This window comes from Monodelphis domestica, chromosome 2 (assembly GCF_027887165.1).
Source record: "Monodelphis domestica isolate mMonDom1 chromosome 2, mMonDom1.pri, whole genome shotgun sequence".
In the NCBI taxonomy this organism is placed as follows: Eukaryota; Metazoa; Chordata; class Mammalia; order Didelphimorphia; family Didelphidae; genus Monodelphis; species Monodelphis domestica.
Window position 1 is genome coordinate 223950539 of NC_077228.1, and position 23448 is coordinate 223973986.

At 36.5% G+C, this 23448-nt stretch overlaps 1 protein-coding gene across 10 annotated transcripts in view; it reads left to right on the top strand.

The window, feature by feature from the left end:
* Window positions 1–23448, top strand: part of LOC100029142 (WD repeat-containing protein on Y chromosome-like) — a 171965-nt gene that overhangs the window by 106889 nt on the left and 41628 nt on the right. For all 10 annotated transcript variants that reach the window (XR_008916421.1, XR_008916422.1, XM_056817246.1 and 7 more), the window contains one exon: window positions 14586–14707. Coding sequence is in view for 8 of the 10 variants with exons in the window: in XM_056817246.1 (XP_056673224.1) it covers window positions 14586–14707 (122 nt within the window). In the remaining 2 variants the exon portion in view is untranslated. The remainder of the gene's footprint in view (window positions 1–14585; window positions 14708–23448) is intronic.

Sequence of the window (23448 nt, forward strand, 5' to 3'; positions counted from 1 at the left end):
ATATTAGTTGATGGTTTTAGATATATACTGTTTATTATTTTTAGGAACGACCCTTCTATTCCTATGTTTTCTAGTGTTTTAGTAGGAATGGTTGTTGTATTTTATCAAAGGCTTTTTCTGCATCTATTGAGATAATCATGTGGTTCTTGTTGGTTTGCTTGTTGATGTGGTCAATTATGTGGATAGTTTTCCTAATATTGAACCAGCCCTGCATCCCTGTTATAAATCCTACTTGATCATGGTGGATGACCCTTCTGATCACTTGCTAGAGACTTTTTGCTAGTATCTTATTTAAGATTTTTCCATCTATATTCATTAGGGAGATTGGTCTATAATTTTCTTTCTCTGTTTTTGGCCTGCCTGGCTTTGGAATTAGTACCATGTTTGTGTCATAAAAGGAGTTTGGTAGAACTCCCTCTTTGCTTATTATGTCAAATAGTTTGTATAGTATTGGAGTTAGCCGTTCTTTGAATGTTTGATAGAATTCACTGGTGAATCCGTCAGGCCCTGGGGATTTTTTCTTAGGAAGTTCTTTGATGGCCTTTTGGATTTCTTTTTCTGATATGGAATTATTTAAGAAATCTATTTCTTCTTCTGTTAGTCTAGGCAATTTATATTTTTGTAAATATTCATCCATATCACCTAGGTTGGTATATTTATTGCCATATAGTTGGGCAAAGTAGTTTTTAATGATTGCCTTAATTTCCTCTTCATTGAAGGTGAAGTCCCCCTTTTCATCCTCGATGCTGTTAATTTGCCTTTCTTCTTTCCTTTTTTTAATTAGATTGACCAGTACTTTGTCTATTTTGTCTGTTTTTTCAAAGTACCAGCTTCTAGTCTTGCTTATTAGCTCAATAGTTCTGTCACTTTCGATTTTATTAATTTCTCCCTTAATTTTTAGGATTTCTAGTTTGGTTTTTTTCTGAGGGGTTTTAATTTGTTCGTTCTCAAGTTTTTTGATTTGCATTTCCAATTCCTTGATCTCTGTCCTCCCTAATTTGTTAATATATGCACTCAGGGATATGAATTTTCCTCTAAGTACTGCCTTGGATGCATCCCACAAGGCTTGAAAGGATGTCTCGCATTTGTCATTTTCCTCAACTAAATTATTAATTGTTTCTATGATTTCTTCTCTAACTAACAGATTTTGGAGTATCATATTATTTAATTTCCAATTAATTTTTGATTTGGCTCTCCATGTACCCTTACCGATCAATATTTTTATTGCCTTGTGATCTGAAAAGGCTGCATTTATTATTTCTACTTTTCTGCATTTGAGTGCCATGTTTCTGTGACCTAGTGTATGATCTATTTTTGTGAATGTGCCATGTGATGCTGAAAAGAAGGTGTATTCCTTTTTGTCCCTATTTATTTTTCTCCATATGTCTATTAATTCTAATTTTTCTAAGATTTTATTCACCTCTTTAACCTCTTTCTTGTTTATTTTTTGGTTTGATTTATCTAAATTTGATAGTGGTTGGTTCAAGTCTCCCACTAATATGGTTTTACTGTCTATTTCCTCCTTTAATTCTCCTAGTTTATCTATTAAAAATTTGGATGCTATACCATTTGGTGCATACATGTTGATTAGTGATATTTCCTCATTGTCTATACTCCCTTTTAACAGAATATATTTACCTTCCCTATCCTTTTTGATCAGGTCTATTTTTGATTTGGCTTTGTCAGATATCATGATTGCAACTCCTGCCTTCTTTCTATCAGTTGAGGACCAAAAGGTCTTACTCCAACCTTTAAGTCTAACCTTGTGAGTGTCGACCCACCTCATATGTGTTTCTTGAAGACAACAAATGGTAGGATTTTGAGTTCTAATCCAATCTGCTATTTGTCTACGTTTTATGGGTGAGTTCATCCCATTCACGTTCAAAGTTATGATTGTCATTTTTGGATTCACTGGCATTTTGATATCTTCCCTAGTTCTGACCTTTCTTCTTTAACTATCTCCTTTTGAACCAGTTATTTACTTTAGGTCACTCCCCCTAGTCCCCTCCCTTGATATGCTTCCCTTTCTAGCCCCTCCCTTTTTATGCTCCCTTCTCCTCCCCCCCTCTCCTTCCCTCCATTTTATACTCCTTTCCCCCTCTCCCTCCTTAATTTTCCTTTCTTTCTTGCCCTATTTAATAAGATAGAATTCAGGATCCCAATGGATCTAGATGTTCTTCCCTCTCAGATTTGATTTCACTGAGAGTAAGGTTTAAGTAATTCTACTTCACACTCTCTTCCTCTCCTTCTCATATGAGAGTTCTTCCCTTCCCCTTCCCATGTGTATCTTTATATGGGAAAGATTATTCTATTAAGTCCCCGACTGTTTCTTGAAGTAAATCTTAGTGTTATCGATGGTTCCCCCTCTCCCTTTTCCTTTCTTTGCCCCCACTTTCCCCAAATCTTCTTAATGCCCCAATATTTCCCTATGCATGTTTCTTCTAACTACTCTTATGATGCATACAATTTTTGAGAGTTACACAATACATTTTCCCCACATATTAATGTATATAATTTGATATAAATATAGTCCTTATAGAAGAGAGTTTGACTTAAAGAAAAAGATAAGATTTATCTCCTTTTCCCTTTCTTTCATATTTACCTTTTCATGTTTCTCTTGCTTTCTGTGCTTGGATATCAAATTTTCCACTAAGTTCTGGTCTTTTCTTAGCAAATGCTTGGAAATCTTCTATTTTGTTGAATGCCCATACTTTCCCCTGGAAGTATATAGTCAGTTTTGCAGGGTAGTTGATTCTTGGTTGGAGACCCAGCTCTCTTGCCTTTCTAAATATCATGTTCCATGCTTTGCAGTCTCTTAGTGTGTTAGCCTCTAAGTCCTGTGTGATCCTTATTGGAGTACCCCTATATCTGAAGCTCCTCCTCTTAGCTTCTTGTAGGATTTTCTCCTTTTCTTGGAAGCTCTTGAATTTGGCGATTACATTCCTAGGGGTTGTCTTTTGGGGATTTAGTATAGAGGGTGTTCTATGAACCCTTTCTATTTCTATTTTGCCCCCTTGCTCCAGAAAGTGTGGGCAATTTTCTTTTATAATCTCCTGTAGAATAGTATCGAGTTCATTGTTTATCTCTGGTTTTTCTGGGAGACCGATAATTCGGAGGTTGTCTCTTCTTCCTCTGTTTTCCAAGTCTGTGATCTTTTCAGTGAGATATTTTATGTCTTCTTCTAATTCATTAATTTTTTTTGGCTTTGCTTTATTGATTCTTGCTGTTTTATGATCTCACTTTCTTTGAGTTGCTTAATTCTGGTCATTAGGGACTGGTTTTGCTTTTCAGCTTTGCCTGCCCTTCTATTGGATGCTTCAAGCTCTTTTTCCAATTGAGCAGTCTTATCTGTCAGACTGCTGATCTCTTTCTCCCATTTTTCTTTCCAGGTTTCCATATTTTGGGTAAGTTCCCATTTGAGATCTTCCAGAGCTTGTGGATAGTTTCCATTTTGGGAGGCATGTTCTGATTTTGTTTGGATTTCATCCTCTTTCTCTTCTTTTCCTTGGGTACTTCCACCATAAAAGTTTTCAATAGTCACCTTTTTCCCTTTCTTCCTGGAGGCTTGATTTTTGCCATGTGAGCCACCCCTTTGGTGGTTTTATTCCCCTTTCCTTTTTGGTCTGGAGTCTGGATGATATGGGTGGGTTTTCTGTGAATTTAGGTTGCCTCAGACTAGTTCTTCCCAGACTCCGAGGTTTCTTAGAGAGCTGGGCCCCTAGTCACAGCCAAAGTGCCCAGGTTTTCAGCTCCGCCCAGATAATCAGTGGGTGGTCCACCCTGGTGTTTAGCTCCGCCCAGATGCTCAGCGCAACCACCCCGAGTAGGGCTCTGCAGCCCGTGCTCAGCGCCAGGTTCTTCAGTGAAACCACCCTGAGACGTTTTTTCCTGGCAGTCCCCAGATCCCAAGGACCCTGGAGTGCCCCCCCCCAGACAGAGACATTCCCCACTCACTCGCTGTCCCAGTGAGCACTCCAGTAGCTCACTCTGGTTTGGTGGGGGAGGTGTGGGGGGGGGGGAGAAGGGCGGTTCAGTTCACATTTCTATGCAAGCTTTTCCTCCTTCTTATTATAGTGTGGAAATGTTCAAACCCCACGTACCTTCGCCTCTGTAGGGTCCTGGGGAGTACTGGCGAGTCCTTCTGATCCTCCAAAGGTGATTTTTATGCTCCTTTGATGTAGTCTATTTCATTTGGTGCTGGGGAGAGGAACCGTGTGGCGTCTAGATTGCAGCCATGATTACCCAGAAATCACTTTCTAGTGTTTTTAATAGGAATGGGTGTTGTATTTTATCAAAGGCTTCTTCTGCATCTATTGAAAAAATCATGTGATTTTTGTTGGTTTGCTTGTTGATGTGGTCAATTATGTGGATGGTTTTCCTAATATTGAACCAGCCCTGCATCCCTGGTATAAATCCTACTTGATCATGGTGGATGACTCGTCTGATCACTTGCTAGAGTCTTTTTGCTAGTATCCTATTTAAGATTTTTGCACCTATATTCATTAGGGAGATTGGTCTATAATTTTCTTTCTCTGTTTTTGGCCTGCCTGGCTTTGGAATTAGTACCATGTTTGTGTCATAAAAGGAATTTGGTCATGCTCTCTTCCTCTTCTTCTCATATGAGAGTTCTTCCCCTCCCCTTTCCATGTGAATCTTTGTATGGGAAAGATTATTCTATTTGGTCCCCCCCCATTTCTTGAAGTAAATGTTAGTATTATCAATGATCCCTCCTCCCTTTTTCTTTCTTTGCCCCCCCTTTCACCAAATCCTTCTTGATGGCCCAATCTTTCCCTATGCATGATTCTTCTAACTACTCTTATGATGCATACAATTTTTGAGAGTTACACAATACATTTTCCCCACATATTAATGTATATAATTTGATATAAATGTAGTCCTTATAGAAGAGAGTTTGACTTAAAGAAAAAGATAAGATTTATCTCCTTTTCCCTTTCTTTCATATTTACCTTTTCATGTTTCTCTTGCTTTCTGTGCTTGGATATCAAATTTTCCACTAAGTTCTGGTATTTTCTAAGCAAATGCTTGGAAATCTTCTATTTTGTTGAATGCCCATACTTTCCCCTGGAAGTATATAGTCAGTTTTGCAGGGTAGTTGATTCTTGGTTGGAGACCCAGCTCTCTTGCTTTTCTGAATATCGTGTTCCATGCTTTGCAGTCTCTTAATGTGTTAGCCTCTAAGTCCTGTGTGATCCTTATTGGAGTACCCCTATATCTGAAGCTCCTCTTCTTGGCTTCTTGTAGGATTTTCTCCTTTTCTTGGAAGCTCTTGAATTTGGCGATTACATTCCTAGGGGTTGTCTTTTGGGGATTTAGTATAGAGGGTGTTCTATGAACCCTTTCTATTTCTATTTTGCCCCCTTGCTCCAGAAAGTGTGGGCAATTTTCTTCTATAATCTCCTGTAGAATAACATCGAGGTTTTAGTTTATCTCTGGTTTTTCGGGGAGACCAATAATTCTGAGGTTGTCTCTTCTTCCTCTGTTTTCCAAGTCTGTGACCTTTTCAGTGAAATATTTCCTGTTTTCTTCTAATTCATTAATTTTTTGGCTTTGCTTTATTGATTCTTGCTGTTTTGTAATCTCACTTTCTTTGAGTTGCTTAATTCTGGTCGTTAGGGACTGGTTTTGCTTTTCAGCTTTGTCTTCCCTTCTATTGGATGCTTCCAGCTCTTTCTCCAATTGTGAAGTGTTGTCTATCAGACTACTGATCTCTTTCTCCCATTTTTTTCCAAAAGGTTTCCATCTTTTGGGTAAGCACCAGTTTGAGATCTTCCAGAGCTTGTGGATAGTTTCCATTTTGGGAGGCATGTTCTGATTTTGTTTGGATTTCATCCTCATTGTCTTCTTTTCCTTGGGTACTCCCTCCATAAAAGTTTTCAATAGTCACTTTTTTTCTCCCCTTTCTTCTTGGAGGCTTGATTTTGGGATATGTGAGCCACCCCTTTGGTGGTTTTATTCCACTTTCTTTTTTTGGTCTGGGGTCTGGGTGATATGGATGGGTTTTCTGTGAATTTAGGTTGCCTCAGACTAGTTCTTCCCAGCCTCCGAGGTTTCTTAGAGAGAGGGCCCCTGTGTTCAGCCCAACTGCCCAGGTGATCAGCACAGCCCACTCAGGTATTCAGCTCTGCCCAGCTGCTCAGTGAAACAGCCCCAGAGTTCAGCTCCTCAGCCCCCTGTGATCAGCGCAGGATTCTCCCATGAAACCTCCCTGAGAGGTCGTTTCCTTGCAGTTTTTAGATCCCAAGGACCCTGGTGTGCCCACCACCCCAGACAGAGATGCTCCTCACTCATTCGCTGTCTATGTGAGCTCTCTGATAGCTTACTCTGGTTTGGGGGGGGGGTGGCTCAGTTTACGTTTTTGTGCGAACTTTTCCTCCTCCTTATAGTGTGGAAATGTTCAAACTCCACGTACCTTCGTTTCTGTGGGGTACTGGAGAGTCCCTCTGTTCTTCCAAAGGTGATTTTTATGCTCTTTTGAGGTAGTCTATTTCATTCGGTGCCGGGGAGGGGAAGTGAGTCGCGTCTAGGTTGCAGCCATGTTTACCCGGAAATCGAAAGTAAGGATTTAAAAAAAAAAAACTTGCCTATGTTCACATTGCCATCATCGTTCAGAACTTAGTCTCCTTAAAACTGAGAGCAGATCTCTTATCTACTACACAATACCAACTCTCCAAAGATATAATTATAGAATTTAGCAATACTTTGGTATCATCTTTGCTTCCAAGTTAGAGCACTAGTGACTCTGGATTTTGTTTAGTGGCTCATTCACTAACTATTCACATGAAGCTTCTTTTTAAAATGGCATTTGTTTGCTAGAATACCAAACAGAATTACAGATACACTGCAGTGGAATCAGTCAACATCTGAAAAAAAATTGCTTGCTAAGTGTCTACCGACTGAAGTAAATAAGAAGCACTACAAGGATCTCAACTAATAATGGTAATGTAGTTCACAGGATCATAGATGTAGAGCTTAAAATTATTACTTGGAGACTAAAATTCCGAATTGGAAGAGACTTCAGTCACTGAATCCATCCTGTACCTGAACAGGAAATCTCTGATGAATGCTCAGCTACTGCATGGAGCTTTCCAATAAAAACTATGTTCCAAGTTAGCCCATTCTATTTTTATATAGATCCATTTGTTGCTTATATATTATTTACAACCCTTTAGAATATATTCTGGCAACTCACACTCACAGATTGAGTCCCTCAGGGTACAAGTACCCCAAGTTGAAGCAAGTCTGTAGGTTCATAGTCCTAAAACTATACTTATTTTAAAACAAGTTACCAAAATGTGCTTACATTTTAATATACAAAGGGCACAATTAGCTGAAAGTAAAAAGGCACTTATTGAAATGTCAAGTAAAGAAAATATATAATAATGTCATCTTTTCCATAAACCTTAGACTCACTTTTCCATAAATACACATGTCATCAGGGAATGATGAATGCTCACAAAGTATACAAGTAGAAAAGGGTTGAAGAAGATATTGACAAAGGCAACTTATATGCACTCATTGTACCTGCCCAATATTTTCTCATAATTCCCTGGTGTTGCTTCTCATGTATTATATGATCTCTTCTTGGTGAGTCAATCTTGTAACTGTAACTACTACTGAGTATAATGGCAATATTTGGACATGGTTTCCATGATCCCTAGCTTCAGACTCATCTGAAATCCTAACTGAGCTTATTACTTGGCATTTTTAAAAGAGGTCAAAACCTATACACTATGACTAGCTAGAGTGTTGGAATGGGGGGCCTCCTATGTCCAAAGCAGGTTTCCAGTTCCAGATGCCAGATTTTTACCCACTATACTTGAATCCACATATGGACTACAACATGCCACATGATTATACCACAAGACATCATGGGGAGGAGGATGAGTAGGAAGAATCCCACATCCACCCTTGTCATGCTATCCAAGAGGTGCAAGGGAAAAGATAAAGAGCAAACTCCTTCCTCAGAATTGACCCTTTCCCCAAGAGTTAATTTTTTTGACCTAAGCAAATTCTCTCTTCAAAATTATTTTCAACTTTTCAACTTTACCTTGATAATACAAGAAGTCAGTTAGTTTGTCTGCACTGTTGAAATTGTGATCATGTTTAAGTTCCCTATGTGTCATGCTGGCAGCCATCAGACCACGATGCCTTGACAGAGTCATGCGTGGTAGCTGGGGGGACCACAGAGTGGTCCTTGGCGAGATGTGACTGCCCACCCAACCAACCCCCTTTTACATGACCTCTTTCATCAATGCCCCTTACCTATGAATTGACATGAATATTATTCCCCCTAGTCTCAAAAGAAATAATACAAGAACAAAACACATGTACCCTAATTCCCTAAAACATCGCCAAAAGATCAGACCTTTAAACCCAATCCCAAAAAGATGGGTTAACTTTTACTTAGGTACATAATTCCCAGCAAAACCGCAGCTACAAGCCAAGCCCAAAACTTTCTCATGAAGCTAGCACACAAATCAATCATAGAGGCCCATACAATACATACAGGTACAGTACAGGTACATTAAGTTTCAATATGCCTCAGTGACTCAATTACACAAATCAGTAACTCAAACTCCCTAGTAAGCCACCTGTGATGAAATCATTTATCTTGTATTCTGTCTGTAATCACAATACAAAAATATAGAATGTTAATCAAGTGATTTGTTCAAAGTTAATGTATCACTTTTGCAATTATCTCTCTTTGATTTTGTATACCTGCATACCAAGAAAATGGGTATAAGAATAAATCCCAGGCCTGGGAATGTCAGAGCAGCTGAGATGCAAAGCAATTCCATAGCCGCTATGATTAAGTTTTTTTTCCGTTTGTTATTTATTTTATTTTATTTATTTTGACTAATCGTTCACCACCTGTCAGGATACCCTGGAGTTGTGGGCAAGGGTGGACTTTGCCCATGGCAAAGTTTTAAGAAAAAATGCCACCCAAAAAGTATTCTTTGAACCATGGGTCTTACACAAATATTTAGCTTTATATTGAGTTTACTAGACCCTGAAGGGTAAAATAACTGTTTTACAACACTTTGGACTTTATTCCCAAACAAATTAACTACAAGAAGACCCAGTTTCAGAGTACCAGGAACCATTACTGGCTTCACACTATCTATGCATTGTGTGTTTACTTCTCAAAAATTTAATGATTTATTTAACAATTTAATAGCATTATTATTATATAATAGTATAATAATATTTAACTATTATGAGCAACATCTACCTCATACAGTCTAGTCTAGATTTTACTTAGAAGGCAGTGATTCAGATGTCTTTGATTTGGGGGACTAAGGCTCCAACCACTGACAGATTTCTTGTTGCCAAAATGTAAAAACCTGGCATTTGAAGAAATAATCACTCCTCTGGTTTGACACACCCTACTAGTCATGATGCCATGACAAAAATGGAGGCAAGGATGTACTAATCAATCGAATTAGTACTTTATCCTTGCTATCTATATTTTCCATGTTATTTTAAAGTAAATTTCATTTTGTTAAATGTGAGTTGTCATATTAATGTCTCATCTGGTTCCAATCTCCACCTTGAATCACTGGACCAACCTAAGTCCTAACCCAAAATATTTAGCCTAGTGAGTAGATTTGAATCTGACTGACTATATGGTTGACTTCAGGAATTGCCTGAGTAATGTGAAAAAACAGGAGACTGAAGGCAGTGATTAGATGCCATAACTCGGGCACTGAACACTGTGTAGTCACTAAGCTTATGGTCATATTTCTACCTGAAGTTCTGGCTACATACAAGTTTTCACAATGGGATAGGGAAGATTGACAACTAAACTAGAGAGATTAGAAAGTAAATTGTCACCCTACAAACTATTCCTTTCCAACAGAGATGGCCTACGGTATTTGGCAAAAGAATAGACTTATAGCTCAAAGGCCTGATCTAGGGAAGTCCTTAAACCTCTCCATGCTACCATGCAACTCTCTAAAACTATAAATTACTTAGGGCACCATCACTCTTCTACTTGCCTAGATTCACAACTTTGGGGTCTTTCTTTTACTCTTCTTTCTCCCTCACCAACTATGTCTGATCACTTATCATGTCTTGCTGATTTCCACCTAATATCTACCTAATATTTCTCATACTCTACTCCTTTCTACTCACACAGTCACTTCATTGGTTCAGACCTTCATCACTTTGTAGTAGGTGTCCCTGGATTATCTTAACCCTCCAAACCATTGCCTATACAGCTGACAAAGTGATATTTTTAAAGCATAGTTCTGATTATGTTGCTTCCCTGCTCAAAAAGATCCAGTAGTATCCTGTTGTTTTCTAGAATAAAGAACATCCTCTTTGGTGTGACACTTTACCATCAGGCTCCAACCTACTTTCCCAGACAAATTGTACTTTCCTCCCCTTCATGTATTCAGCCTGCCACACAAACAGTCCTACTATTGGTCCTAAGAGATAATATTCCATCTATGTCTTTTCATGTTCCATCTCCCAAGCCTCAAAGACATTCCCCTCCTCACCTCTTAGAATCCATTGCTTCTTTCAAAGTTCAATTTAAGTATTGTATCCTACATGAGGTCTTTCTTGATTTGCTACAATATCTATTACATTCTCATATTCCTTTTTCAGGGCCAATATTGGTCAAGAAAATTACACAATTTTCTTCCAAAAGGAAGAAAGTAGTATCTGAAATCTATAGGCCAATGAATTTTACTTTTATTCCTGAAAAAAACTACCAGATTAAAAAAAAAACACTATTTCTGAGGATTTACAAAGGGGCCCACTGAAGGCCAGTATAGGTTCATAAAGAGCACCTCAGATAAAAATAAACACTTTTTGTGAGTACTAAATGGGTGGATTATAGTACATTGTACAATCTCTGAAAGTTACCCTTCTTTTCCCCTTAAGTATTTTTTCTTAGTTACAAAGAAAAGAAAGGAAGGAAGGAAGGAAGGAAGGAAGGAAGGAAGGAAGGAAGGAAGGAAGGAAGGAAGGAAGGAAGGAAGGAAGGAAGGAAGGAAGGAAGGAAGGAAGGAAGGAAGGAAGGAAGGAAGGAAGGAAGGAAGGAAGGAAGGAAGGAAGGAAGGAAGGGAGGGAGGGAGGGAGGGAGGGAGGGAGGGAGAAGAAGAAAGAAAGAAAGAAAGAAAGAAAGAAAGAAAGAAAGAAAGAAAGAAAGAAAGAAAGAAAGAAAGAAAGAAAGAAAGAAAGAAAGAAAGAAAGAAAGAAAGAAAGAAAGAAAGAAAGAAAGAAAGAAAGAAAGAAAGAAAGAAAGAAAGAAAGAAAGAAAGAAAGAAAGAAAGAAAGAAAGAAAGAAAGAAAGAAAGAAAGAAAGAAAGAAAGAAAGAAAGAAAGAAAGAAGGAAAGAAGGAAAGAAGGAAAGAAGGAAAGAAAAAAGAAATGCCTAAAATGAGACAATGGGGTGCCTCAGGCAAGCCAAGCCTGGAAACAGGGAGGTCCTGAGTTCAAATCTGGTCTCAGACACTTCCCAGCTGTGTGACCCTGGGCAAGTCACTTAACCCCCATTGCCTAGCCCCTACCACTCTTCTGCCTTAGAAATAATACATAGTATTGATTTTAAGACAGAATGTAAGGGTTTAAAAAAAAAAGAATTATACTCCCAAGCCCTAAAGATAATAAATGTTGTAGAAACACCATTTCATTAATTTGCATAATCTTATATTTGGGAATGATTATGATCTCCAGGTCCACTTGCTGATCTATCCCAGCCCAATACTACTATTCTATACCTAAGATAAATGCACAGTGTCATGGCCAATGTAAAAATATAAATAATTGGTGTGTAGAAATACCTAACCAAATAAACTTCTTTAAATGTGCTTTGAGTACCCAGAAAGTAGAGAATCTTTCTTCTATTTTGGACTCTGAACTAAACATTTTGTATGAGACTGACAGATATCTTTGGTGGGGATACATTTACTGTCTTTAGGCTGGCTTTTGATAATAGTTATTGAATAACATTATCTACATTGTTATAAGAAATAATGTATGATTTCAACATATACATCTGAGAAAAGTTTTTAAGGTTAAAAGTATGGCAATGCCAAATCAAATGCTTTTTATCAATAACAAACAATAAACACAGTAGGATCTTTTCCTCTTTGCCTCTTTCAAGCAACTAGTTTAAAGATGTGATCTGTTGTGGAATCCCTGGTGAATTTGAGAAGTATGTAGTCATCTTTCATATTGAAATCTATCCCCCTGGGTTCCATACTAACAAAAGTATTATTAAATTCAATGATTGAGATACAGTTTATCCAGAGGAAATTGGTGGTCTGAGAGATGATTCTTACATTCAAGTTCAATGTCATTGTAATATTGGTAGTTCCTTGCAAATATTTATATAACAAGCATAGAGATGTGGATGAGTGTGGATGAAAATATCTCTATACTCCTGTCTGACAAGAACGTGAATAATAAGAACCAAAAAGTTAAGGCAAAATCAATTGTTTTCCATAGGAAAAGGGATCTCTAATAGCATAAAATTTCAGACAAAATTAACTAAAACTTTGAAAAACTTCTCCTTTGGTCATTGGAAAACTTGTTGAAGGCTCTAATTTGGGAGTCCTTTACCATGCCAAATCTTACACCTCCAGAATGCCACACATGAAGAACTGGCAGCATGTAATGAGAAAGATTGTCCAGACAGCTGCACTCCATGATGAAGATCCTATAAGGATTCAAGCTAGAGTTACATCCTCCTTGAGTTTCAAAAGACAGGATTGCTACAATCTCAACAATATTCAGTGATAACTCAAGTTTACTTTGTCATCCCCATTCCTTTTTTATTTAAATTATTTAAGTTATATTGCAAATATCTAAAAAAGAAAAAAAATGGAAAAGTAAGCATATTTTTCCTATCACTTTTTTTTTGGTAAAAAGGTCGGGTTGTTTTTTTTAACTAAAACTTTATATTTTTAGGAAGAAAAAGTTGAATTGCTTTTCAAAATGTGTTCTCAAGATCATGAAAAATCATTTCTAAATGAATAGGCTGAACTAGGAGAAATGGACGGAAAGAATAAACATAGTTAATTTAAAACAGATGGAATCCTTGACAGAGCATAGTGTGGATTTAACTTGGAGATTTTAAAAACTTTTTTAACCAAAATTTTATTAATACTGTTTTTAAAGTGCCAAATGTTACAGTTAAAGATAAATCTCAAAATCCCTAATAACTAGTTACTTGATGGAATAGTTCATTTTGAAAACACCTGGCTTTTAATTAGTTCCTCTGGGCTCCTGCTTGATTTTTTCATGACTGTCCTAATATTATAGATAGCAGCAGACAACAAAATCCAATGAAATAGAACATTAGCTAAGTACTTCAAAATCCTGATATTGGACTTTTACAATATAAAGTAACAAATTTATCAAAGCTTAGTTTTGTTAATATTCTCCAATCTGCCTTGATTATGTTCAGTCTAGTTTTACAAGTTATTAGGAAAACCCAAGAAATTGTGTGGTCAGTTAATGAGTAGACATTCTTACATGCTTAAGATTTTTATCTCCCCCAAAATAACCATCCATTTTCCAGCCACAAGCAACCATACAGCAGATGAACTTTGTAAGGTAAAGCTTGTTGAAAGTACTGCTGAAGTTTCAGAAACTGCCAATTTCCATTCTATCTTTGTTCGTTGAACTTATAAATTTTTCAAAAGGTGAAGCCTTTCATTTTTAGATGATATTGAGAACTTGGAGCTTGTCAGGACAGATTCAGTTGAGTGGGGCTCACTTACCACCCACTAACATCAAAATAAGGCCTTAGTTGATTGGCAACTCCAGTAGTCTAGTTTTTAGATCATATTTCTTTTACTTCCAAAAAGAAAAAAATTAAACAAACTAATGATGTTACTCATTTAGAGTTTCTGCAGATGGACTAAGCACAAAGTACTCAAGGAAAGCCAAAATCTTCCTTTCTGTATTCCCTGCTTTGGCCAGGGATTCCTAACTAATCCCAGACATGACCCTAGCTGAATAGTTTGCAGATTTTCTCCTTTTAATCAATTCAATAAACTCATCATAAATTGACTAATCTTCTCTCTCTTGAGGGATTCAACTGTATGAAAATAAAAGATGCATCTGAGTATCCTTCTCCAGTATGTTAACCCCCTCCCCCTTAGTCCCCTATTACCCACTCTTTATGCTGCCTACCTTGGAAAAACTCTATTAGAATATATAAAGTGGTTGCTTTCAGAAAATTCCCCTCTTCTCCCCAATATAAGTCCTCAAGTGCCCTTTTGCTGATTATCCCTGTGAGGACTGTTCCCTATCAATTTTAATGAATTTTTCAGAAAAAAATTATTGGTACTTTATGATTGGAATCCATGATATGATAGTTGTTTACTTGCTCTAAACAAAGTAGATATGTTCTTACTCTCTATTTTACCCAGAAAAGTTCCACCTGGGTCTCCAGATTTCCTTTTTAAAGGAGATCTTTGTGTAATTTGTGGTTTATACTAAACATTTTATTATTGGCATATATGGCCTTAGTCATATCTTGGATTCATTTGGAAATAATTGAATCATTCTGAAAATCATGCTACTCTGGAACTCTTTATGTTTAGAGATCTTTGTGAGAAGAGAAGTGAAAGCAGGAAGGGAAAGGATATGACTGAAATCCACTCATTCACTGATGGTCAGAAGGGGGATCATATGCCAGCCACTGAAGGAAACCCAAAGGCTGCAGGTAATGAATCTTAGAAAGGAGGAATTCACTTCAACAAAACTGAAACAAGGAAAGACTTGAAGGGTAAGGGTCACACCATGGAGAAATATTTCATTTTCTGTGAAATTAGGATATGAAAGTGGGATTATGTAAGTGAAGGGAGGGTGGCAAAAATGGTATTTTGAAAAAATAATGATAATAATATTTTAGATTTAATACCTGATGAAATATGATTTACAAAGTGAATACATATATCTTCTTGTGAGTTTAGGCAGATTTTTTTTTCCATATTGTACAAATGAATAAATTGACTCAGACACGTTAAATGATTTCCCCAAAGTCCCACAACTAGACAGTGGCAAAGCTGAGATTCAAACCCAGATCCTCTGATTTCAAATCCTTTGGCTCCATTTTATCACATCAAATCTTCCACCACTACTCATAAACACATGCCTGAGCACAATGTTCATGCTCACATTATTCATGACAAAGAGGAACAGATTCTGCTCTGTAAGTATAACTTCCACCTAAGCAAAATATGAAAACCTGACCAAGTGGTACATATAAGAATATACACACTCTTGGGACTTATCAGCTATGTGGCATGGATGTTGCTAATGGTAACATTTTTTATTTATATCATAGTGAAATTGGAGCTAGAATGCCTAAGCTTGAGTTACAGATTTGTTCTTTGTAACCTTGGGCAAGTTACATCATCTGCCGGAGTCTTGGTTTCCTCACCTATAAAATAAACATAATGGGAATTATTGCATTACTTATCAAATGTGGTTGTTAAAATACCTTTTAAGCTATAAAACATTATATTCAGTATTAGTATTATATTGTTATTACTGTCATCTTTATGCCAATTTCCACTCATTCCTATTTTCTCTTTTCCTTCTTTTTTTTTACTTTTCCTTCTTCTTACTTATAACTTCTTACTCACTTTTTTCCTCTTTTTGTTCCTTTTCCCCATCTATTCACAAGACCACCTATTAGTACCATAGATATTGCTTAAGAGAATATTCTGAGCTAAAAATGTTTCTTACCCCTAGACTAGATACATAAAGTCAGCCTTTGAACAAACATTAGTTATTTACTATGTGCCAAGCATCATACTAAACTCTGGAAATGCAGGGGGGAAAAAAGTCTAAAATAGTCCTCGGGGGAAGGAGACTGTTTAGGTAGCTCAGTAGATAAAGAGCCAGTTCCAAAGATAGGAGGTCCTGGGTTCAAATATGACCTTAGATTCTTCCTAGCTTTCACTTAATCCCAATTGCCTAGTCCTTACCACTTTTATCCCTTGAAACTAATACCTAAAAACAATTCTAAGACAGAAGATTAGGATCTTTTAAAAAGACGGTCCCTTGTCTTACATTCACATTCTAATGGGGAAGACAACATATTGTATAACTCTAGGAAAAAAACTGGGAAGGGATTCACACAGAAGGTGAGACTTGAGCTGAGTTTTAAAGGAAGCTAGAGAACTATAAGATGAAAGTGAGAAAAGAGAATATTGTAATAGTTAAAGGAATTCTTGATTCAGTTTTCCTTTCCACAGTATCCTAAAAATTAGGAACAGTCAGTACAAAGAAATAAAGTTAGGAAAAATTGTCATGTGCAAAGTAGAGTAAGTAGGTCAGTGTCAATGGATTATAGCATATGTGAGAGGTAAGTAAAGTAAAAGAAGACTGAAAAAGTAGGATCTTCTACAATTTGTTCATTCTAAGAAATCTTCTTAGGACATTGAATGATCATAAGCTCATAGATTTAGAGTTAACAGGGAATTTAGAGAACAAATAAGCCCAACCTCATTATTTTGCAGTTGAAGAAATTGGTGTGCAAAGAGTGATTCATCCAAATTCACACAGAGTAAGTCAAAGAACAAATATTTCAATCCAAGTCCTTTGTCTCCAAATCCAATCTTCTTTCTGCTTACTCCCTCTAAACTATGTGAAGTGGCAGAGCCAAGATGGTGACTTAGTATCAGCAAAAGTGTAAAGTGCTCTGAGAATTATCCCAAACCAATCTTAAAATAGTACCTCAAAATGGACAAGAGTCACAAAATCAAAAACAAGACAGAGTGAGGGGGCTCTACTGTGGAAAATCACTTGAAAGGTAGGCAGAAAGAGTTGATTTTCATGGGATAAATGGGAACCAAAAGTAAAACTGCATATAGTGCATGCTGGCTGACCAGCCCCCACTGCCTACTCCAGGTTCGAAGCCTGGATATAGGCCAACTTTGAGATTCTGGGATCCTGCCTAAACCAACAACAGAGTGTTCCACACTCACCCCTTGAAGTCACAAGCCCCAAGTCCACAGTGATGCCCTGAAGTCCATGGAGCTTGGCTATGTCAAGCCTGCCCTGAGGTGAAGCCCCTAGCCCCAAGGCAAAATAGATCCCAGTGCTCTAAGCCTCCAGAGTTAGCAGTTTTCTGAACTCTCAGTCCACAGACAAAAAAAAAGGTCAGAAAAATTAGAAAATGGCAAAAGAAACACTTAAACATGGAGAATTTCTATGGAGATAAAGAGAAAGGCACAGATTCAGTAGGGGATGGTGAGATCCAAGCAACCAAAAGCAAAAATTCAAAAAAAATGAGTATTTGTCTCAGGTGCTGGAAGAACTCAACAAGGAAATAAAAAATCAAATAAGAGGGGTAGAAGAAAAATGGGAAAAGAAATGAAAGTAATGTAAAAAGAAATTAACCACTCAAAAAGTAAAATTGGTCAATTGGAAAAAGAGATACAAAAAGTACAGTGAAGAAAAGAGTTAAAAAAAAAACAGAATTGACCTATTAGAAAAAGAAACAAAAGAATTCAATAAATAGAGTTTCAGGAAAAGTAAAATGGACCAAATGGAAAAGGAAGATCAAAAGGTCAAGGAAGAAAATCATTTTTAAAAATTAGAATTCAGCAAGTAGAAGCTAATGATTTCATGAGACATCAAGAAATGACAAAACAAAATCAAAAGAATGAAAAAAATAGAAGAAAATATGAAATATCTCATTTAAAAAAAAACAAACAACTGACCTAGAATATAGATCCAGGAGGAACAAACTAAGAATTATTGGACTATCTTAAAGTTGGGATTTAAAAAAAAAAAGCCTTGACATCATAATATAATAAATTATTGAAGAAAATTGACTTTATGTTCCTGAACAAGAGATAAAATAGACATTGAAAGAATCCATATATCACCTCCTACAACAAATTCCCAAATGACAACTACTAGAAATGTTACAGTCAAGTTCAAGAGCTCCCAGGCCCAGGAGAAAATACTTCAAACAGCAAGAAAGAAACAATTCAGATATCACAGAGTCCCAGTCAGTATGACACAGGATCTGGCAGCTTCAACATTAAAGGGTTGGAAGGCTTCGAGTATGATATTCTGGAAGGCAAGAGAACTGAGTTTACAACCAAGAATCAAATCCTGTACTATCCATTGTTAAGATTAAAATTGCCAAACTGTGGCATGTAAAAATTAGTTTTTCTCTGCTAGAAGTATTATCTTTTTAGAGGTTTATTTGAGATTAAGAAATATTGACCATGTACTAGGGCACAAAATCATTGCAAACAAGTGCAAAAGGGCAGAAATAATAAATGCAACCTTCTCAGACCACAATGCAATAAAAAATAATAATTAGTAAGGGTACATGGAGAGATAAATAAAAAATTAATTGGAAATTAAACAATATGATGCTCCAAAACCAGCTAGTTAAAGAACAAATCATAGAAACAATTAATAACTTCATTGAAGAAAATGACAATGGTGAGACATCCTTTCAAAACCTATGGGATGCAGTCAAAGCAGTACTCGGGGAAATTTATACCCTTGAGTTCATATATAAACAAATTAAGAAGGGCAGAGGTCAATGAATTGGGCATGCAAATTAAAAAACTAGAGAGTGAACAAATTAAAAATCCTCAGATTAAGACTAAATTAGAAATCCTAAAAATCAAAGGAGAAATTAATAAAATTGAAAGTCAAAGAACTATTGATTTAATAAATAAGACTAGAAGCTGGTACCTTGAAAAAACAAATAAATTGACAAAGTACTAGTCAGTCTAATTAAAAAAGGAAAGAAAAAAAACAAATTGACAGTATCCAAGATGAAAAGGGAGATCTCACCTCTAATGAAGAGGAAATCAAGGCAATCATTAAAAACTACTATGCCCAATTATATGGCAAAAAATATGGCAATCTAAGTGCTATGGATGAATAATTACAAAAATATAAATTGCCTAGACTAAAAGAAGAAGAAATAAATTACCTAAACAACCCCATATCAGAAAAAGAAATTGAACAAGCCATCAAAGAACTCCCTAAGAAAAAATCCTCAGGTCCAGACTATTCACAAATGAATTCTATCAAACACTCAAAGAACAGCTAACCCCAATACTCTACAAACTATTTAACAGAATAAGCCAAGAAGGGGTTCTACCAAATTCTTTTTATGACACAAACATGATCCTACTGATCCCAAAGCCAGGCAGGTTAAAAACAGAGAAAGAAAACTATAGGCCAATCTCCCTAATGAATATAGATGCAAAAATCTTAAATAAGATACTAGCAAAAAGTCTCCAGCAAGTCATCACAAGGGTTATCCACTACGATCAGGTAAGATTCATACCAGGAAGGCAAAGATGGTTCAATATTAGGAAAACCATTCACATAATTGACCATATAAACAAGCAAACTGACAAAAATCACACTATTATCTCAATAGATGCAGAAAAAGCCTTTGACAAAATACAACACCCATTCCTATTGAAAACACTAGAAAGTATAGGAATAGAAGGGCCTTTCCTAAAAATAATAAACAGTATATACCTAAAACCATCAGCAAACATCATCTGCCATGGGGGAAAAACTCGAAGCCTTTCCAATAAGATCAGGAGTCAAACAAGGATACCCATTATCACCTTTATTATTTAATATTGTACTAGAAACACTAGCAGTAGCAATTAGAGAAGAAAAAGTAATTGAAGGCATTAAAATAGGCAATGAGGAGACCAAGCTGTCCCCCTTTGCAGATGATATGAAGATTTACTTAAAGAATTGTAGGGAATCAACCAAAAAGCTAATCAAAATAATCAACAACTTTAGCAAAGTGGCAGGATACAAAAGAAATCCACATAAGTCATCAGCATTTCTATACATCTCCAACCCAGTTCAGCAGCAAGAATTAGAAAGAGAAATTCCATTTAAAGTCACCTGAGACAATATAAAATACTTAGGAATCTATCTGCTGAGACAAACACAGGAACTATATGAACACAACTACAAAACACTCTCCACACAATTAAAACTAGGTCTAAACGATTGGAAAAACATTGATTGCTCATGGGTGGGACCAGCTAACATAATAAAAATGACCATCCTATCTATCTATTTATCTACTTATCTATCTATTTAGTGCCATACCCATTGAACTACCAAAAAACTATTTTACTGAATTAGAGAAAACCATAACAAAGTTCATTTGGAAGAATAAAGGATCAAGGATATCCAGGGAAATAATGAGAAAAAAAATACAAAGGAAGGTGACCTTGCAGTCCCAGATCTAAAACTATATTACAAAGCAGTGGTCATCAAAACAATTGGTACTGACTAAGAGACAGAAAGAAGGATCAGTGAAATAGACTTGGGGTAAATGACCTCAGCAAGACAGTATATGACAAACCCAAAGATCCCAGCTTTTGGGACAAAAATCCACTATTTCATAAAAACTGCTGGGAAAATTGGAAGACAGTGTGGGAGAGATTAGGTTTGGATCAACACCTCACACCCTACACCAAGATAAACTCAGAATGGGTGAATGACTTGAACATAAAGAAGGAAACTATAAGTAAATTAGGTGAACACAGAATAGTATACATGTCAGACCTTTGGGAAGGGAAAGATTTTAAAACCAAGCGAGACTTAGAAAGAGTCACAAAATGCAAAATAAATAATTCTGACTACATCAAATTAAAAAGGTTTTGTACAAACAAAACCAATGTAACTAAAATTAAAAGGAAAGCAACAAATTGGGAAACAATCTTCATAACAAAAACCTCTGACAAAGGTCTAATTACTCAAATTTATAAAGAGCTGAATCAATTGTACAAAAAATCAAGCCATTCTCCAATTGATAAATGGGCAAGGGACATGAACAGGCAATTTTCAGTTAAATCAAAACTTTTAATAAGCACATGAAAAAGTGTTCTAAATCTCTTATAATCAGAGAAATTCAAATCAAAACAACTCTGAGGTATCACCTCACACCTAGCAGATTGGTCAACATGACAGCAAAGGAAAATAATGAATGCTGGAGGGGATGTGGCAAAGTAGGGACATTAATTCATTGTTGGTGGAGTTGTGAATTGATCCAACCATTCTGGAGGGCAATTTGGAACTATGCCCAAAGGGCGCTAAAAGACTGTCTGCCCTTTGATCCAGCCATAGCACTGCCGGGTTTGTACCCCAAAGAGATAATAAGGAAAAAGACTTGTACAAGAATATTCATGGCTACACTCTTTGTGGTGGCCAAAAATTGGATAATGAGGGGATGCCCTTCAATTGGGGAATGGCTGAACAAATTGTGGTATATGTTGGTGATGGAATACTATTGTGCTAAAAGGAATAATAAAGTGGAGGAATTCCATGGAGACTGGAACAACCTCCAGGAAGTGATGCAGAGCTAAAGGAGCAGAACCAGGAGAACATTGTACACAGAGACTGATACACTGTGGTACAAGAAAACATAATGGACTTCTCCATTAATGGCTTTACAATGTCCCTGAACAATCTGCAGCAATCTACGAGAAAAAAAAAAACTATCCTCAAGCAGAGGACAAACTGAGGGAGTAAAAACACCGAGGAAAACAACTGCTTGACAACAGAGGTTGAGGGGACATGATCAAGGAGAGACGCTAAATGAGCGCCCTAATGCAAATACCAACAACAAGGAAATGGGTTCAGAGCAAGGACACATGTGATACCCAGACGAATCACAGGTCAAGTAGGGAATGGGTGGCGGGGGGTGGCGGGGGGGGGGGGGAGGAAAAGAAAATGATCTGTTTCCAATGAATAATGTGTGAAAATGACCAAATAAAATAATGTTTTAAAAACTAAAAAAAAAAAAGATTAAGAAATAAAGAAAATACAAAATAAGAAAGCACGTGTCTAGGCCCAAAGAGCCCATTAACAACCATTCACATCTTGCCTGCTAGGTAGAGAGCCCATGTGCTCAGAAGAAGAAGTCATAAGAGAGCCCAATAGGCAGAGAGCTCCTTTAAATAATGATTTATGATCTCCCACTCAGGGAGATTAGAGAGAATTCTGGGAGCTAGCAAGGACTTCTGGGGATTGATTGAAATCTGGGGTTCAAATCTCCATTTTTATACCATTAAAACTGACTATATATTCTTTCAGGGAAAAATATGGTCATTTAATAAAATGGAAGATTTCTAAGCATTAATGATAAAAAAAAAAGACCAGACTTAAACAGAAAGTTTGATTTTCAAATAGAAAATTCAAGAGAAGCATAAAAAAATAAATAAGGAAGATAAAAAAATTAAGGGACTCCATAAGGCTGAATTGTTTATATCCCTACATGAAAAGATGATATTTATAACTCTTAAAATTTTTATTATTATCATAGTAGTTAAAAGAAGTGACAGAGTAATAAGTGTAGTAGACAATGTAGTAGTAAGCTATATAGGATGATATGCCAAAAAAAAATCAAGGGGTGAAAAAGAGGATTGCACTGAGAGAAATTGGGAGAAATAAAATAAGGTAAATTATATCATATAAGGAGGCATGGGGAGTACTATTACAATGGAGGAGAGGATGAGGGTGGTGATGTATAATACTTAAACCTTTCTCTCTCTGGAATTGATTCAGAGAGGGAATAACAGCCAAATTCCTTGGGGTATAAAATTATATCTTTCCCTATAGAGAAGGAGAAGAGGAATAAGAAAAGAGGTGGTGGGGAGGGGAGTAATGTAAGGGAGGAGGAAGTTGGAGGTGATTAAAAGACTCTATAAAGAAGTAGGAGAGGAATAAAAAGGGTGGTGGTTGGAAGGGGAGAAATATAAGGGAGGGAAGATGAGGGTAGTGATTAAATGCAAAACACTTGTGTGGAGGGATAGAGTGAAAGGAGAAAGGGAAGGATTAAATACTTATATCAATAAAACAAAAATCAGATCATAATTTGGTCATGCAACAAACTATGTGAAAGCAGGAAGCTAGTTTACTTTTTAAATTCTTTTTCATATTTCAATTAAGGAAATTAAAACAGTTTCTATATGATAATTGGTAAAATTTGTGTACCTTCCCTGTTTTGCTGAGGAATAACATTATTCAGTCATGTCTAACTCTTGTGACCCCATTTGGGGTTTTCTTAGCAAAGAACCTGGATTGGTTTGCCATTTGCTTTTCCAGTTCATTTTACAAATGAGAAAATTGAGGCAGAGTTAAATAACTTGCCTAAGGTCACAGTCATTAAGTGTCTTAGGTCATTTATAAACTTAGGAAGATAAGTTTTCCTTATTTCAGGTATGGTGCTCTTTCCACTGTGCCACCTTGTTGCCCCTAGAGCCTATGGAGAGTATGAATTTGTATTTGTTGGAGAACTGACATGACAACCTCATGGCAGGGTATATCACACTTTAGAAACTACATTTGTCCATATTTTGTACTTTGTTTGTTTTTTTCACATCTTTTCAGACCCCATCTATTTGGTTGAGTGGAACTACACATGAATAAGAACAAGAA